Below are 19,368 nucleotides of genomic sequence, written 5' to 3' on the forward strand. Positions count from 1 at the left end.
TCCAGAAACGTGGTGTAGACAATCACAATTTCAGCATATTAAAGAGTGATTCAAGTGTCTCCATCACAGTGGTGGAGTGATGCTATACAGTCCCAGTAAAGTCTGCATGGTCGTGGTAGTCTGTTACATTCTCCACAACCTAGCATTCAGAACTAATCTGCGGTGTAGCTAAGATGCTGGGGCAGTTGTGTTAAGATCCATGTGCAGTTTAATAAATGGGAATTATGGGAAATGTAGTTTGTGAAGGGAAATCTAGAATTCCGGAGATGGAGACCTCTGGTGGCGTTCTGGAGAGATAGCAGATGCTGCAGATATAACATGCAGCAAGCATGTTGCGTTAAGCACTATATTTTTATCTGTGTTTGCACAGTTCTTTTTTAGTGAATCGGGCACTAAAACAATGCAGACAGTGTGTGCAAATAAACCACGCTATCAGCGGGAACAAATATTTATTTTAGTGAATTCCCCCCTGACTCTGATCTTTTTTTTTTTTTTTTATATGACTCAAACCAAGAGAATAAGCAACACCAAAAAGTAGCAACAGATCTGTGGCAGGCCATGATGGCAAGTCTGCCACCTGTGAGTAATACTGCAGATGAAAATCGATGCAGAAACCACTTTTTTACTCCGCTAACTAAAATACATTGATGGCCCATGTGCCATAGCTCATCCAAGGTTAGTTCATTTAAAAGCCACTCATTTAAAACACTGTATGACTGTGGCAGCCCCCTTTCAAAACGCTACGAAGATGCTGGCACTTAAAGCAAAGTCAGCTGCCGTATTCCTTGGCACAGTGACAAGCTGATATTTCATTTAAATGCTACAGTGTTATGGTGTGCTGAAGCTAAAGCTATTACCCAAAGTACCAGGATAATGGCATAACCTGGAAAAGCATGAACCATTGGAGCGGAAATGCTTGAAAGGAACTCATATGGTTTTAACCCACGTGTATGTCTATTTATATAAATTTCACATAGAGACTAAACCCAAAAAGATCCATAACTGACATCCCACTGTCGGCACAGTTGTCAAGTCAACACAAATTTTAATGCTCAGTTCAGCCATATGACAGATTGAGCAAATTATGGAAGAACTGCTAAACATATTCAAATTTCCAATCATTCTAAACTTAAGTGGAAAATGGAGTATAAATATACAGTAGAATGAAATGTAACTTAGCTAAGGCTAATATAGTTGATAAGCAAAAGCCACAGGAAATGGAAATGTCCCAATGCATTTTACAAGCCTAAATTTAAAATAATGGTAATATTCTCTACAAACCAAAACACTGTCTTGAAATTATAAGTATGACAGTGATAAACTTGACTGATAGTCTTTCCATTTTGTATTCCATCCCTTCTTAAGTCGTTTGCCTCTGCAAACTATGACCCCTGTTGGCCATGATTTGGTGCCAGTTCCAATAAAAATAAAGCTATTTAAAACCCAATTGAATCAACATTCAAGTTTTGTGGCTTTAAGTCCATTTGTGTTTGTTTTGTGGTCATCTACAGTATTTGCTAGTGAACTCCAAAAAGGTTTCAATTTTAGCAGATATGCACCTTTAAAACTTGCAGTCTTTCTCCTTTCTGAAAGTGGACCAAAAATATTGATGACAAATTTTGCCCTACACAGTTTTTATTTCAATCAAACCTCTACAAGAGAATGTCCCTTCAATATGCCCCACCCAAATGTCCAGTTTCAATAGAAAATATGCCAACAAAGGAAATATGAAAACAGAACTCATCAAGCCATTACGTGGGGTCTTTAAAGACTAAAAAGTCCATCCTGCTGAGTCCTTTCTGCTGAACCACTTGAACTCAATTGTGCTTCATATTCAATACCCACAACTTTGTTTTATTTCAAAGTAACATCTTGAGAGCTCAAGTGAGGCCATTCTTGCAGAATTTGGAGCATACAGTGGCTCTTCAATAACAATGTCAGCAGTTGCTCTTTTATATGTTCCAATGTCTTAAACAGTTTTAGGATAATTACATTTTAGGGTGGTTAAACAAACATAGGTTTCATTCTGCTGGGTGACCTATCTAGTATGTAACAGTGATGTTACAAATCACTTGACGCTGGAAGTTTATCTGTGCAAAGCCACACCTAGAGAACATAATTTACCCGGTTAAACTGAAGCTGTGATAATGAAATGAAGGACCTCCTACACACTTAAAGCACATTACTGTACACTCATTCATTCTGAGATTGAAGAGTGCCGTAACCATGTCTCAGATGCGTAGTGCAGGACACAGAGTGATTTATACTAAAAGCATTATTTATGGCACAATATAGATGGTAAAATTTACTTAATCCACTGCAATGAACAAAGTAGATGTGTTGCAGTAAGGACTAAGTGCTAGTCAATTTGAATTGCATTTACCCTGTGTATGATTAAGAATGGTAAACGCTGAGTGGTGACTGCTCTGAAAATAAATCAACTATCTTCGAAAGCCTCCCTTTAGAGAGGAGTCTGGACCTTATGAATAATAAAAAATAAAGAAGAAGCAGTTCATACTGTAAACACAAGCAAGCAGAGACAAATCACCTTTCTTCATTCAATATTAACAAGAGACGCATTGCAAATATAGTGCAACTGTATGCTTGGATTTCCAAAGTTGCAAGGTTAACTTACTTTGAGCAAGCAATTTTACTGTAACACAGTTTCTCAATTACACATAGTTTAGTAAATTGCATTGAAAGAGTAAACGTGTATGCTGTCAGAACTGAGTGAAATATTCAGTTGGGCCTGGTCTTTTAACCTTCTCTCCAGTTAAACCAAACTAATAATTCCAGCTCTTAAAGGAACAAGGTCTAATGCCAAGGGTGTAGATTTGGCTTGAACACTGGGGTTGTTGCAGTGTGAAGAATTTACATGTTTCCATTGATCATGGTATAAATAATGTGTGTGTGTGCCATTTGGCTCCTTAATGTTTCAGTAATTTTTTTTAGTCTGGAGCCCTGCAACGTGTATGTTTAAAACATAAAGCATAGCTATGTATCTCAAATTATGCCAGGGCCAGATCTAGGGGGGTGCTGGGGTGGGCAACCCCCATGAAGCACTTTGCTTCATGGCCCTAACGTGAGTGTGCTGGAGAAAAACTTGCACAACAACATCAAAAACACTGGCAGGCAAGGAAGACACAGGCAAGAAAATTATTCTGAAAAAATTAGAGAACTGAGCAATTCAGGAACAAATATGAACAACATAACAGTTTGAATAATTAAACAAACCATGGAGTTGGAGTCTTTATAATAAAGGAAAATTAAAGGGATAGTTCACCCAAAAATGAAAATTCTCTCATCATTTACTCACCCTCATGCCATCCCAGATGTGTATGTCTTCCTTCTGCAGAGCACAACTTAAGATTTTTAGAAGAATATCTCAGCTCTGTAGTTCCATTTGATGCAAGTGAGTGGTGGACAGAACTTTGAAGGTCCAAAAAGCACATAATGGCAGCATAAAAGTAATCATTAAAAATATGTGTCTTCAGAAGTGATATGTTGGTGAGAAACAGATCAAAATTTAAGACATTTTCCCTTATAAATCTTCATTTTCACTTTCACTTCCACATTCCTCTTGTCTTTTGGTGATTGCATTCTCTGTGCATGTCGCCACCTACTGGTTGGGGCTGGTTAACGGTGGAAATTTATGGTATAAAAAAGGGTTTGTTGACCTGTTTCTTACCCACACCTATCATACTGCTTCTGAAGACATACCCTGCATTCCAGTGTGCTCACTATCCACCCTAAATAGTATTTGAGATAAGATTTATGGCACTTTTCCACTGCACGTTACAGCTCAACTCGACTCTGCTCGCTTTACTTTTCTGAGCTTGCTTTTCCACTGCAGTTTATTGCCGCCTCAACTTGGGTGGGATTATAGGCTGATCGTCATAGTTGAGCCACCTCTACTGCCGTGACATCATCTTAAACGTGACACAAACATTACGGACCATAAACAATAACACGACCGCTAGCTGTTAGCTACTAGCTCATTGTGCTGCATAAAGCAGTTGCTGCATGGTGATTTTACACAAGTGTAACAGTTAAATTGGTTGTTTTAGAAGCAAGCTTTCCAGTAGCTGGTCAATTATATAAAGTGAAGCTTTCAAGCAGAATATAGATTTAACATAACAAAACGTACCATCCTCCATAGTGGACTCCAACAATGCCGTGGCCGAGTCCAGGGCACTCTCCCTCCCATTGCTTGCCGGTCTATTGCCATAGATAGCATCCATTTGGTCGAACCACTTCCACTTTCTTCTGTTTGAACCACTCTGGCTGTTGTGGTCCTTGATGGTTCTGTAGTCACTTTTAAGTTTTTTTGTACTTTTCCCTACACTGTTGGTAGGTCCGGTGGTAGCTGTGTGCGGCCAACAGCTGAGACACTTCCTGTAAGACTTTTTCGTTTCGCGACATTTTGTTTGTCGCTAACGAAAGGAACGTCTGCACCTCTTTTATTGACCACGGCGTGGTTTTGCGCACAGCCATTTCTTTTTACAATTCTAAAGTCGTGTGAACAAATGATATTGCTATCGCTGTTGCTAACTTTAAAACTAGCGGGTTGATGTCCCGTGTTGCAAATCCAGTGACGCTGGTACTGACGATTCTCTCTGAACAATCGTGATCTGCAGGGTTTTGATATCACATTTAGTATCGGCTTGGCTCGCTTGGAACCTCGACCGAGGTGGTACTAAACAAAAGTACCAGGTACTACCCACAGTGGAAAACCCCCAAAAAGCGAGCAGAGTCGAGTCGAGCTGTACCGTGCAATGGAAAAGCCCCATTAGTATGTCTCATATGGTAGTATGTTTAGAAAAGGGTTCCAAAATATGGATGGTCTACTATTTCTGGTAGACTTGCGAAGTGTGGATCCGTGCATGCTTTTTCAGCTAATATTGTCCACAATCCCTTGCTCGACAGAAGAGGAGTTTGCTACAACTGTGAAACATGAAATACTACAAACATGTCAGTGATGATGGCGCTTAATCAGTTCTTAAATATTTTCACATCTTATACGCCACGTAAGTTTAATGGTTAAATTCTGTGAAAATAAACTTTGTTCACACGGTAGGAACAGAAATCTGCAACATACTGTGAACTTCACATATTCAACGGCGATAATGATAGTGCAGTATATCATTTTGGCTTGCATTGAATACTACACGCATCATATGAACTGTAAAACATCAACGGATCTCCGCACGAAAGACCCACAATCTTCAACACCAATTGTGGGGTAGCGTAAATTAAATTGAATAATGAATGAACAATAGTAAAAATGAAATGAGGAATGTGTGTCATGACAACTGTAACAGGATGACTGACAGGTCGTTGTGGTTGCACGATGCACACGACAACGTGACCAAGGGGTCTGTGGTTTCAAGATGTGGTTTTATGACGTGCAAGTATGTCTCAATACTTGCACACTCGCTACACACTCAAGTGTGCACTTTTCCATAACAAAAAAAAAAAAAAGTAGATACTCTAAGTAGGCCAATCGAGACGCAGGGACTGATTTAACCAATGAAGATGTACGGGTTACTTTTATGCTGCCTTTATATGCTTTTTAAAAACTTCAATGTTCTGGCCACCGTTTACTTGCATTGAATGAACCAACATAGCCGAAATATTCGTCTAAAAATCTCTATTTGTGTTCTGCAGAAGAAAGAAAGCCATTCTTATCTGGGATGGCATTAGGGTGAGTAAATGATGAGAGAATTTTCATTTTTTCGTGAACTATACCTTTAAAGTCTGCAAGAATCTGGCAGAAAGACACAGATCTTCCTCTGCGGTAACATTCAGCAAACGCAAATCTGCCTCAGTGACTGGACGCTCCACTGAACTATACAACAAATTCGGTGCATTTTTCTTTGCTTTCAGAAAGGTTGGTGGGCTCAAGCTATTGATTTTTGGCTTTATAACAATTGGACGCCACATTAGCTATAAGAAGTGCACCGAAAATACAAACAAAATGAACGTTAGCCAGTAATTGAGTGTCACGCCAACATTCCCTTGAGGAAACGTGAGGAAAGTGAATTTGGCTACGATACAAACACCTTCGCGATTCCCATAGATCTGGAGGAAATACATTTACGTTATCACGTTTCATCATACACAAATGAACTAACGTTTTGATTTTATAAAAATAAATAAATAAATAAAATAGATAACTACGGTGTGTATCCCAGTTTTGAAGAATAGTGTCCTCATCAGTAGTTATCGATCAACTTTATTCCAGGATGCTGGGTAACTCACCCATATCAGCCGCGCTCTTTTGATTCTGCTCTCGTTTAATTCCTGCGGACAGATACTGCACAGCTTCAGTCTCTCAGGATTCACTCCACGTCACCCAGCGTGGACTAACTTTTACCTTTAGTCCGAGCAGTGTTAAAGCCAAACTAAGATCATTTTCGCATAAGATTCGACTCCACCTCCCAAAACAGAAGAAAACGTGTCACTTGCTGAGACCCCAGCTTAATCCAGTGAAATGGCAAACCAGTATACATCCACCATCACTTAACAACATGATGGTCACCCGTCGGTTAATCGGAAAATGATTAAATTCGCACCACGCAGCGACCAAGTCTCTAAAACTGTCGACAGATAAGAGCAAAAGTTGTTCTGGCTCTCATAATTGGAGCAGAAATGTTTAATTCATGCTCCGCTTATCGACCATCCAACAACCAGAGGTGAGCAGAGCCAAAATAGACTGAGTCTGAAGTGTAGCTATATCTGTGGGCTTTGGGTGAGAGGAAATCTGCGCCCGCCGCTGCAGTACAATCTCTCGAGCAGCTCATAAACCGCGTCCCTGAGAAATATCAGTGATTGCTCACTCCCGCCCTCAGGTCGTCCACAGTCATAATAAAGGTGATCTGGAGGCAAACCTGCAAAACAGTAAGCAGAAATGCCAAAACAATCCCCTGCCCGACTGCCCTGGTCAAATCAAGACTGTCGATGAATGTAAATAGTAAAGCTGTTATGTTGTAGGCTGTAGTACATAACTAATGGCAATAATAATTCAGTGTGCATATTGTGTACCAAATGTGGCCTGCACATAGACTTTCTTAGTAACACTTTACAATAAGGTTACATTCGTTAACATTAGTTATTACATTTGGTTGTCTATCATGAAAAAACAATATACTATATATATATATATATATATATATATATATATATATATATATATATATACACTCTAAAAAAACTGTTGGGTTATTTTTGCTACCCAAACGCTGGATTGAGCATTTTGGGTCATTTAATTGGGTTATTTTCTCAGTGTTGGGTAGTTTTTGGGTAGTTTTGTGTAACCCAACCGCTGGGTTAATGGCTGGGTCATTTTCACTGACAGTTGAATCAATACACCCCTCTCCCCAACCCCGACGCATCAGCCCAGTTCCTTGAGTCAAATCAACTCAGCGAATCAGCGCTGAGTAACTTGACGCGGCATGCGGGCTGTTTGAATTTACCTCAGGTGGAGGCAGCGGTTTTCAGCACAGACAGAGTGTTGAATTTATTTGGAGAAACAAGGTTCGAATCAATATATTTATATATAAAACCATTACTGTACACTAAAAATGCAAAAATGTGCGAAAACAGGCCAGCTTACATGACATTAAATGTTAAATGTACCGCTAGCTTAATTAGCTTTGGTTTACTTTAAGCTGAAGTTACATGTCATGCGATTAGTCATGTAAACGCGCATTTCTTGCTTTTTCAGATGATTAGAATAAGATTTTTGTCCATACCATACACCACTTAAGCAGCTCTCGCAATAAATTTCGGAACACTTTCTTGTGTCCATGTAAACAGTCAGTGTTGCCCACCCCAAACCTCAAGTTTTACTGCGGTGCTGAGTCAAAACAACCCAGTTGTTGAGTTATCTGTCGCGGGCATTTTGGACCATCTTCAGGAGGGACTTGAGTCAGCACTTCTTAAGCGGATATACTGGAGCATTTTTTTCTGGTGAAATAAAGGTTTGTATCTGTCTTTTTATTTATCAATCGTTAACATTTTGCGAAATGTGCTGTTCTGAATCTAAAACGTCACATACACACGATTGATTTAGGTCAAACTGGAGACAGTAGGATTTAAAGTAGCTGACAGACAGATCATATCGACATGCTTTTATCATATTTGAAGTTGAATTAATGTGCTGGCTAGAATTAATTATCCCAGTCTTTAAGTCAACACATAAGGAGATATAGTCTAATAATACATCATAAATACAAATAACTGTTTGATGTAATGGAGCTCTGTGTTTTTATGTTTCAGGTGGTCTGATAATACATGAATGGACTGCTTTGTACAGGAGAAGTTAATTGAATGGCAACTTCCTGAACTTGTAAATAGTTTTCCAAATGTATACACTTAAAACAAACCATAATAATAAAATTGTGTTTGTTTTGAATGCTTTAGCACTGTTTATAAATGAAATTTGTGATTTAGTTTTATTCTATAAGCTCTTGAATCTTTGAGGTAAAATGTAATTATTATTGCACATGTACTGAAAAATGTTATTAATAAAAGAATAAAGGAGATACCATGTTGACATATTTGTTTATAATGTGGTATATTTGACATTTTGAAAGGATAAAAATAACCCTAAAAATATTAACCCATTTTTTATATAAAATTAACCCAGCGTTTTTGTAAAATGAAACCATCTTTTGGGTTGAAAAACAACCCATTTGCTGGGTTAAAATGAACAACCCAACTACCTAGGTTGGATTAGCCCAAAATGTGTTCTGTCCCATAGTTAAACATTTTTTAGAGTATATATACAATATATATATATATATATATATATATATATATATATATATATATATATATATATATTACAGCATGTATTAATCATTGTTAATGTTAGTTAATAAAAATACAAGTTCATAGTGCATTAACTAATGTTAACAAATAATAGTAATTCCTTACATTTATATAGTGCTTTTCTAGGCATTAAAATCGCATTACATAGTATAGGGGCACTCTCTTCAACCACAACCAGTGTGCAGCTTCCACCAGGATGATGATGGCAGCCATAGTTTGCCAGAACACCCACTACACACCAGATATTGGTGGAGAGGAGAGTAGAGTGATGTAGCCAATTCAGGGATGGGGATTATTAGGAGGCCATGATAGATAAAGGCCAATGGCAGGAATTTGCCCAGGACATCGGGGTTACACTCATACTCTTTACGAGAAGTGCCCTAGGATTTTTAATGACCACAGATTTAACGTGGAATGGAAACAAATGGTTACTTGTTACCACTTTACACTTTCTTTCTTTCTTTCAATTAATATGAGTTTACTCTGTAAAAAGTGAGGTGAAGTTGTTACTCTCTAAACATAATGGTACTTTTCTTTCAATATGAGTCTACAGTAAAAAGTGAAATGTGCAGTTGTTACTCTTGAAAATAAATGTTCTATACAAAGCTACTTTTCATCACCTTTTCATGTCGATTTACAGTGAATCAATTAATTGATAATTGAAAGTTGTCAGATGTAAACACATGAAGTACATTTTTAGGTAGATGAAAAATGTTTACAGTAGGGACTGTGGGCATGTCTTGAAAGGAATTGTTAGTTGCGTAATATTTTGTATTGTAGAAATTTTTCTATGGTCAAGGTACTTACAAATAACTTTATTGAAAGAATTAAAACATTTTGGCTCTTTTAAGTAATCATCAGTATCACTTTTCAAAGATTTATAAATAGGAACAAAATTTCCCACGGCTTTTGTCGCATCCCACAGCGCAGCACACAGAAATTAAATGGAATTTTGGCACAGACATACAGTGACGTTATATGAAACAGGTCAATATGTTCAGTGAAAATCCTTAGCAAGACATACAGGTATGATGCACTTGTGTCAGAGAATATCAAGAAGAACAACATCAGCAACTAGAGATAGATTCTCCACTTTTTTAACCACAACACTCTCTTCAATTTGTCTACCAAATTTTGTCTTAATTGCCATTTTTCCAAACTCAAATCCAATCTGAGTCTTTACAGGGCAAATCGCCATCTAAAAAAAAAAAAAAAGGACCAGGGAGGAAGAAACTACCAAAAAAAAAAAAAAAAAAAAAAAAAAGAAAAAACATGTCTTATTCATGTCATAAGAATGAATGTATTTTTGTTGTAAATCACTTTCATTTCTATGTTGATGTTATGGTGAAGTTTCAGAAATTGTTTTAGTATATATTTCAAGTGACATGGCTTCATTTCACCAAAGTCAAGCAATGATAAAGGGGGAGAGCAGGAATAAATCACTTGTTGGTTTTTTCCTAATTTATTCAGACATGTCAGTTATCTGTACAATTGTCAGTAACATTTAGAACATAATAAACTGAAGCCAAACGTGTAATAAGGCACATCATTTTGTTTTGCAAAAATGTTGCCACGTTCACGTAATGTTCATGAGATAAGGCTGCATAATCGTTTTTGATACAATTAAACTGGAAATAAACATAGGACAATGTTATATTCATAACACACCGACTGTATAAAGGTATGTCATAATTGTAACACACTGAAATAAATAAAAAATATATAATGTTAATATACAATCCTAAATATTTAATGTGTATATACTAATGTTAGCACAAAACAAAACAAAACAAAACAAAACAAAATAAAACAAAACACATAATTAGATTATGAAGCACGGACTTTATTAACACCACCAGACTACAATGAAAACACATTAGTCATACTGTACACAGCATGCATTACAACATGAATAACTAATGAGGTTAGTATTGTAGGCTTATTTTTTGCTATTTGCAGATTTTTATTTTTGCTAATGTTGTTGTTTTGTCATTACTGTTGATTAGTAGTTGTGTGGTGATGTTAGGAGCTTATCTTTTACTCAGTGTTTCTTGAGTATCACTGTTACTGAGGTTTATGTGTCAAGTGTTGATATCTATGTGCCTCCAACTCAAACTATCACTTGTGTCTCTCAAGAGACTGTCCTGCAGTGCAAAACTTGCAGGGTTTACTTGACAATTAAAATTAGGTTCACTGAACACTAACTTTACAGTGGCAGGCCTTAAAATTCAGTCAACTAAAGTGAAATTATTATAACTACTTACAATTTAAAGGGATAGTTCACCCAAAAATGAAAATTCTCTCATTATTTACTCACCCTCATGATATCCCAGGTGTGTATGACTTTCTTTCTTCTGCTGAACACATTTGAAGAAAATTAGAAAAATATCTTAGCGCAGTAGGTCCTTAAAATGCAAGTGAATGGAGATTTATCTTTTGAAGCTCTAAAAATCACTGACAGTCAGCATAAACGTCATCCATACGACTCCAGCGGTTAATTTAATGTCTTCTAAAGTGATATGATTGATTTTGGTGTGAAAAAAAGATAAATATTTATGTACTTTTTAACTCTAAATCATCGCTTCCGGTAAGCTTCACGTGAAGGTGGAGTTCAAGCGGTCTCTCATGTGATGTATTCGCGTTGCCATGATACGGATGTGATCTCACGTTCATCGGTTGAGACATCCAGAATAAGCACACAAACACACCATTATGAGTAAAGAAACAGATACAAATACAGATCTAAACCAAAACCAACAAAGCTTCTGTACAGCGTTCCTCCTTCTCACTTGTAAACAGCGCTGCTCTTCCGGCTATGACGCACTTGTGTCAGTTCTCGCGTGTTTCAAATGCCAGCGCAATTACGTCATGTGCAGAACGGAAGCAGGATTTAGAGTTAAAAAAGTACTTAAATATTTATCTTTTTCACACCAAAAGCGATCATGTCGCTTTAGAAGACTTTTATTTAACAGCTGGGCTTGTATGGATGACATTTATGATGACTGTATCTAATTTTTGGAGCTTCAAAAATCGAATCACTATTCACTTGTATTTTAAGGACCAACTGAGCTAAGATATTTTTAAATTTTTCTTCAAATGTGTTCTGATGAAGAAAGAAAGTCATACATACCTGGGATATCATGAAGGTGAGTAAATAATGAGAGAATTTTCATTTTTGGGTGAACTATCCCTTTAAGTTCAGCTAAATTAAATGAAGTTTTTACTACTACATTAAATCAGTTTAGGTTACTTTTTAATTTGTACACTGTAAAAAATGCTGTAAAAATACAGGCAATTTCCAGGTGCTAGTTTACGATTTCTGAGGCACCAAACAACCGATCAACCTGGGGCCCCATTTTGAAAATTTTGCTTAAAAAAATTACATCAAATTGATTTTAAATCACAATTTTAAAATCAACCTATCAGCTGTTGTAGCTAACTGTAACAGTAAACATACAAGGCACGGCAGCCCCTCAGCACACTAGAGCAGAAGGGGAAAAAACATTCCCGTTTATCAAGCACTGAAACTTTGCTTGGTGCAGAATAATCTGGAATAATGTTAAACATTGTAACAGACAGTCACCTCTTTGCAACCTGAACTTGTTCAGAACGTTAAATCTTTGTGACACATGCACTAAAAACAACCTAGACGCAGCGCAATGAATGAAACAGAACTCAGGTGTCTCGACATTTTCTCTAGTCTGTAGCAGGCTAAAATGTAATAGTGATCATCATGGTTGTGTGCCAGTCGACTTTTTACATTTACTTGACCCATGACCTTCCCTCTTGTACTACCAGCAGGCCCATCTGTTGAAAATTTACAGATACATTGTTTATTTTGTTACTTTAAACTTGACTGTGATTAACGTGTTACTGTGCTGCCTTTAATAAATGGCTAATGTTATAAGGTAGATTCTTGTCTGAGCTTTATGGTTGCAAGTTTCATGGGGTTTCATTTTGTCTTTCATGAAAGTTTTTCTTGCAATGTTTTCTTGCGTCACAAATGGTCTCATTTTTAGTACTGTGCTATTTTTGGAATAATACATTCTTAATGAAAATGACAGTAGGAGCAGGAAAATAACAGTATAATCCCAAACATACTGTATAGCCAACAGTATTATGCTGTAAATCTTTATTTATTTTACAGCGCTGTACTGTAATAATTTTTATGGTAGTAAACTGTTGTTTAAGATCACAGTAGATGGACTGTAAAATAACAGTATGAAACTGGTGACTGTAGCTGACAGTAATTTACTTGTAACAGTATAAAGGACGGGCAAGGAGGAGGTGGGATCCGGCAGAACAGTCAATGTACATTTTAATAAGAAACTCAACTTAAAACAAACATAGACATGTATGCAACTCAGTCCCGTGCATCTCTCTCTCCAACCGGCGTCTCCAGCTGCCCTTTATCTCGCTGTCCTGCTGATCAGCTGATTCAGCACCGGCCATGCTCCCGGCCACACCCTCCTCCTTGTCACACTCCTCCCTTGCCCGATTCAGGCCGGGGCTCCACCGGTCTGGCTAATCACCCCCCCCCCCCCCATCTCTGGAGGGGAGACACTGCCATTCCGGCCATTCTGTCAGCCAGTGGTCCACCCTGCCTCCCGGGAACCTGGGAGAGAGAGAGACGAGGGGAGGCATGGGGAGAGGGAAAGGGCCAGCAGAGACACACAGAGAGAAAGGAGAGAGAGAGAAGAACTTGCTCGCCGGCTCCTGTACGCGCTGTTGCCCAGCCCTCAACCGCTCCTCCGCCCTCTGGCAGATGCCAGCTCGGTCCTCCCACGGCAGACGGCAGCGAGTCCTCTAGGCCCTGGTGGACGGAACTGCTCCTCCTCTTCTTGGCAGATGGCCGTGGTTCCTCCGGCTCTCGGTGGCCAGCAGCCCCTCTGTCCCCAGGCAGACGGCCGTGGCTGCTCCCCTGGTGAATGGCAGCAGCAAGGACTCCGCTACAGTGCATCCCTTCTCCCTCCCAGGTTTCGGCATCACTGCAACAGTTCAAGGATGGGCAAGGAGGAGGCGGGAACCGGCTGAACAGTAAACATAAGGTTTAATGAGAAACTCAACTAAAAACAAACGTAAACAAACACAGACACATATGCAACGCGGCCACATGCGTCTCTCTCTCCAACCGGCATCTCAGGCTGCCCTTTATCTCGCTCTCCCGCTGATCAGCTGATTCAGCACTGGCCATGCTCCATCACGGTCTGGCCATGCTCTCCTCCTTGTCACATTAGTGTAATTTAACAGGGAGAAAAACGTATTCAATCAGTCAGTTGACTTATTCAAGTCAGTTAAACTAGGGGCCTGGGTAGCTCAGCGAGTAAAGACGCTGACTACCACCCCTGGAGTCGTGAGTTTGAATCCAGGGCATGCTGAGTGACTCTAGCCAGCTCTCCTAAGCAACCAAATTGGCTCAGTTGCTAGGGAGGGTAGAGTCACATGGGGTAACCTCCTTGTGGTCACTATAATGTGGTTCTCGCTCTCGGTGGGGCGCGTGGTAAGTTGTGCATGAATGCCGCGGAGAATAGCGTGAAGCCTCCACATGTGCTATGTCTCCGTGGTAACGCGCTCAACAAGCCACGTGATAAGATGCGTGGATTGACGTTCTCAGATGGATTGACGTTCTCTTGGAGACAGCTGAGATTCGTCCTCCGCCACCCGGATTGAGGCAAGTCACTACGCCACCACGAGGACATAGAGTGCATTGGGAACTGGACATTCCAAATTGGGGAGAAAAAGGGGAGAAAAAAAAAGTCAGTGAAACTAAATTAAACTAAAAAAAAAACATGAAAATAAGGCACTAAATATGAGATGAATCAACAAAACTTTTTTTACAGTGTAGACTTGGCATGGATGAAAATGTTTTTCTTGACATCGTTTTACAGGTGTTTTTCCATTCTCCCCCATTGCTTCCTCCCGCTGATGGCCTCAAATATGGCGGCTGCTGGAAAAAGTGAAGTCATTGAAACAGGTCAATAGAAAAGACTGGAGAGACAGAAACTGATTGTATATGACTCAAAACACCACAGAAAAGATTAGAAGCCACATAAAGAAATACCTGTTCTTGCCATCCACTTTAATTAACAGGAATGTTTATTATCGTAAACTAAAACTAAATGTAAAAAACATTTTCGTAAACTGAAATAAAAATCAACATAATTGGAAAAACTGAAACTAAACTAAAATAAATGTTCATGGCTCTGAAAAAAACAAAAATAAAATAAAAATAATCGTAAAAAATATTTAGTTTTTGTTGCGATAGGGTTTTAAATCTTTAAACCCGCCATCACTATAACATGAAGATGCCACTAGACGGCGAGAGCACAAGCAGATGCCTATTGCCTTCATTACATTAGCAAAGACAAAGTGGGAGGAAACCACTACAGTACAACATGGAGAGGAGAAAAACAGTTAGAAAACTAGGGTGACCAGAAGTCTGACCCGGTTTTACGAGGTATGTCCCGGTGTCCTGTCATTTCTCTAAAAAATTTAATTTCAGTTGTTAGGCTCACTGATTTTTATAATTATATTTTTGAAATTAAATATCATCAACATCCTTCTTGGTATCGTTTGTGTTCTAGTTGATGTAGTTGTGAGGTCATATTTTTTTGGATGGGGTTTAGTTCACTTTGTATATAAAGATTTCCAAAATGTTCTGTCCAGGTGTTTGGGTCACAGATGGGAATTTGTTAATCTTTTTTGGACTTATTTAAATTGTTCCATAATTCCAACAATAAATTTAGATCAAATGCTTCCTCAATCTTGAGCTTTGTTGTCATATATTCAGCTCTTTTGCTTTTTAGCAGTGACTTGTCCTTTTTAAGAGTGTGTTGATTGGTGGCACGTGTTTGTTGGTTTGAGGGGTCTCTGTGTTTTTTATTTGATAACAATGGTAGTTCTTTTCTTGACATTTGACCTTTGTCAAACCAGTCAGTTTTAACAATTTTCTTTTTACTGCTGTTCATTTTGATTTTTTTCAATGATTTGCTGGCAATTTTGAAAAAGATTTTAGTTACTTGTTTTGTTGCCATATTGATGCTCTTCTCATCTTCTCCAAATGTGGTGAAGAGAAATGCATCTATCATGTTCACAACATGATTGCTGTAGAGTTCAGCTTCATATAAGGCTGGACTATCTTTTCTCCAGAAGAATCTGGTTGGGAGGGGATACAGTTTAGACTTCTGATCTGAAGATGGTAGAAGACTGGCTGACTTGTTCAGACTTATAACAATGTGGCAGTGGTCTGAGAAAGGTAGCTGTGGCATCACTGTGAAGTAATTTATCTTGTTTTGGTCTAGATCTGTGATGGCATAGTCCACTGTGCTGCTGTATAGAGAGGAACAGTAGGTAAATCGGCCCAGAGAATCACCCTTTGTTCTGCCGTTAACTACAGTATATAGAGACCCAGGCTTTTACAGAGCTGCAGAATTTGCCTTCCACTTTTGTTTATCGTATTGTCATAGCTCAGATGTGGTTTAGTAGGATGTTTGTTTTTATGTACTGTATATTTGTATTATTAATAATAAACTTATCACCAAATGAACTAATATAATCCAGTTCTTTCCCAGTTCTTGCATTCAGATCCCCCATTATCAGGACTGAGCCAAGAGACTGAAACTGAATATGCTCAGATTGTAATGTGTTGAAGATCTCCTAATTATAATAGGGTGACTCATGTGGGGGGATGTAGGTGGCACACAAGTAAGTATCCTCATTGGTACAAATGAGATCCTTTTTAATTTTAATCCAAATATGTGTTCTCCCTTTTTTAACAGGCTGAATGTAATGGAAAAGATGTTCTTTAAGCCAAACTATAATTCCACCTGAATCTCTTCCATTTTTAACATGAGGGTGTTTCACTGATGGTATATGCAGTTCTTTATAGTTTAGAGTGTAGGTTTTAGACTCTAATCAACTCCATGTCTCAAGTAATATTATGATATCTGAACTATATACAGTATTTACTAAATCCTGGTTCTTGCTTTTTTCTCCAAATGCAGCAGAAAACATTCCCTGAATGTTGTAGCTTGTGATTTTAAGTGATAATGTTGTGATTTTTACCAGAAATAAGAATGTATGATTCCTGACCCAGTCATGTAATGAAATATACTGAATTAAACGAAGCAAATATTCTCATGCCCTCTTGATGAATGTGGAGACGATCATATAGATGCTCATGAGTGGTGCACTGATGGTTTGCTATATGTACATTCGGCATGAATGCACACACATCAGCTATCTTTGCATTGATGGCATTGTTGATGTTTTGTGGAACGTCTCTGCGAGGCAGCAGTGTAAAGATGATGACTTTGGCACTGATTCCTCTAGCTGTTTTCACCACATTGATGAGAGCTTTGGCAACATCCACTCTTCTAGTGCTGAGGTCGTTTGTCCCAGTGTGCAATATGATGTGTGATGGTGTTCCCAAAACTATCCTCACTCAGCAGCTTCAAAGCAGAGTGAGAGGTGGGACACCAGAGTTTCCTTACAGTTCTCCCGGTTGTCAGTCGTCTCTGGTCCAGGTGGTTGCCATTAGAGTCACAGAGGATGATGATGTTGTGTTGTCTCTTCTGTTCTCTGTTGGATGTTGTTGTGGTCTGTGGATATCTCTGTCTGGTGCTGATGTATTTTCTCTTGGAGTTCTGAGAAGCTTGAGAGACCTGAGAAACCTGCGAGGTTGCAGTGGATGGGATGGTGTGTGTTTGTTTTTTGACACACTGCTGGTGTTATGTTGTTTTCTGATGTGTTCAGGAGGAGAGGTGTTGAGTGTTTCTGTGCTAGCACACTATTGCTGTTGTTCTGTGGCTGTGATGTGTTCAGTGCTTGTGTGTAGCTGTTGTCTCATCTTCTCCAGTTGTTTCTCCAGCATACTGCTGTATTGATCAGCTCCTCTCTCACCCTCCTCAGCTCCTCTCGCAGCTCCTGGTTGTTCTTCTCCAGCTGTCTGACAGCAGAGCATAGCTGTTGAAGTTGTTGTGTGCTGAGGTGGCTGGTCTGGTTTTGGAGCTGGCAGAGGTTGTTGGTAGTTTCCTCTTTAAACAGGAAGTAGTCCTGCTCCAGCTCAGCGATGTTGTCTGTCTCTCAAGGCCTTGATCTTTCGAGATGCGGGAGAGACAGGGTGTCTGTGTGCTACAGCGGTGCTTGAGCTGAGGGCTCCGTTTGTGACTATTGTAGAGCAGGACTCTACACTGCTCTTCAACTAAGGATCTTTCTTTAACTTCTGAACCTCCATTTTACAGTTCATGGAACTCTTTTGGAATTCATCAAGGCTGGATTCTGATCCCTGGACCATGACTGTACCATTGTGATGCAAGTTTACAGTCAGCTTTATCTCTTTTTCACCTTCCAGAGTGATTTGTCTACCTTTACTGATGCCACCTTTTCTGCTGCAGTTCATGGCAGTGCAGAGAGTGGTGTGCCAGGCTGATGGCTGATCAGTGAAGAAGAGCAGGTTACACTGGACTCTGTTGGGTTCTGGTCCACTGTAGTCGGACCGCAGCATCTCTGGGTTCTCTCTCAGGATCATCTCTTTCATCTTCTTCTTATCTTTGATAAAACTTCTGCTGGATATATTATCTCCAGCTCCTCTTCATTTTTTTAAATAAAAACATACATTCTCTGGCAAAAATGTAAGTTACAACAGGAGCTTATTTTTTGCTGCCAACTGCCATCGGAAATCTCTCTCTCTCTCTCTCTCTCTCTCTCTCTCTCTCTCACACACACACACACACACACACACACACACACAGTCTTTTCACTCATTCTGTCTTACACCGTCAATCAGTGATTTGTTTTACATTTCATTTGGAACTAGTATAGAGTTTTGTTTGATGTTCAGTTTTCAGAGTTGCGACAAGACTTACTTTCTCATGTCAAATGCACTAAAGAGGACTTTGTGGTTAACGGTCAATAAAAAAGAAGCATTCTTTAATCGGAATTATTTAAGTTTACAGTTTCATTCTACTGTAATATCAGTAATGAAATTCAGTTGGTCTTAATAAAATGAAGATTTTTAATATTATACGTTTTATTTACAAACTGTACATTTGGGTGTCCAGCTATACGTACGACCCATGCTGCACAAATGCTTGTTTTCCCCATTCTATATGTAACACTTGATATAAAAACTAAAACAAAAACTAAACTAAAAATATTTAAAAACTAAAACTAAACTAACTAACAAAGAACTAACAAACAAAATGAAAACTAAACTAAATTGGAGTGAAAATTTTAAAACGAAATAGAAATAAAAACTAAATAAAAAATGTAAAATTATTATAACCTTGGCTGGAATATTATTATTATATTTCCTTAAAGCCTGGTATTTTATTTTATTTTTCTTGTGAGTGAAATGACAGAAAGCCAGAATGTGTATTCATAAAACACATTTTGATTAATTCTTTTTTTTTTTTTTTTTTTTTTCAGGCATTAACAGTGAATCCAATTGTAAGTCCACTATTTTTGTCTTTAACAAGTTGTAACTAAGGTTTTTTATGTTTTCAATGAGGTCTTTGGGAGTTTATCTACAAG

The 19,368-nt window shown here is 38.5% G+C and overlaps 1 protein-coding gene across 1 annotated transcript in view; it reads right to left on the bottom strand.

The window, feature by feature from the left end:
- Positions 1 to 6,746, bottom strand: part of LOC127432798 (leucine-rich repeat transmembrane neuronal protein 4-like) — a 30,443-nt gene extending 23,697 nt beyond the window's left edge. Inside the window, exon 1 of the mRNA XM_051684224.1 lies at positions 6,262 to 6,746. Within this exon, the coding sequence (XP_051540184.1) occupies positions 6,262 to 6,265 (4 nt within the window). The 5' untranslated portion in view covers positions 6,266 to 6,746. The remainder of the gene's footprint in view (positions 1 to 6,261) is intronic.
- Between the last annotated feature and the right edge of the window lie 12,622 nt (positions 6,747 to 19,368).

This window comes from Myxocyprinus asiaticus, chromosome 42, assembly GCF_019703515.2.
Source record: "Myxocyprinus asiaticus isolate MX2 ecotype Aquarium Trade chromosome 42, UBuf_Myxa_2, whole genome shotgun sequence".
Taxonomy (NCBI): domain Eukaryota; kingdom Metazoa; phylum Chordata; class Actinopteri; order Cypriniformes; family Catostomidae; genus Myxocyprinus; species Myxocyprinus asiaticus.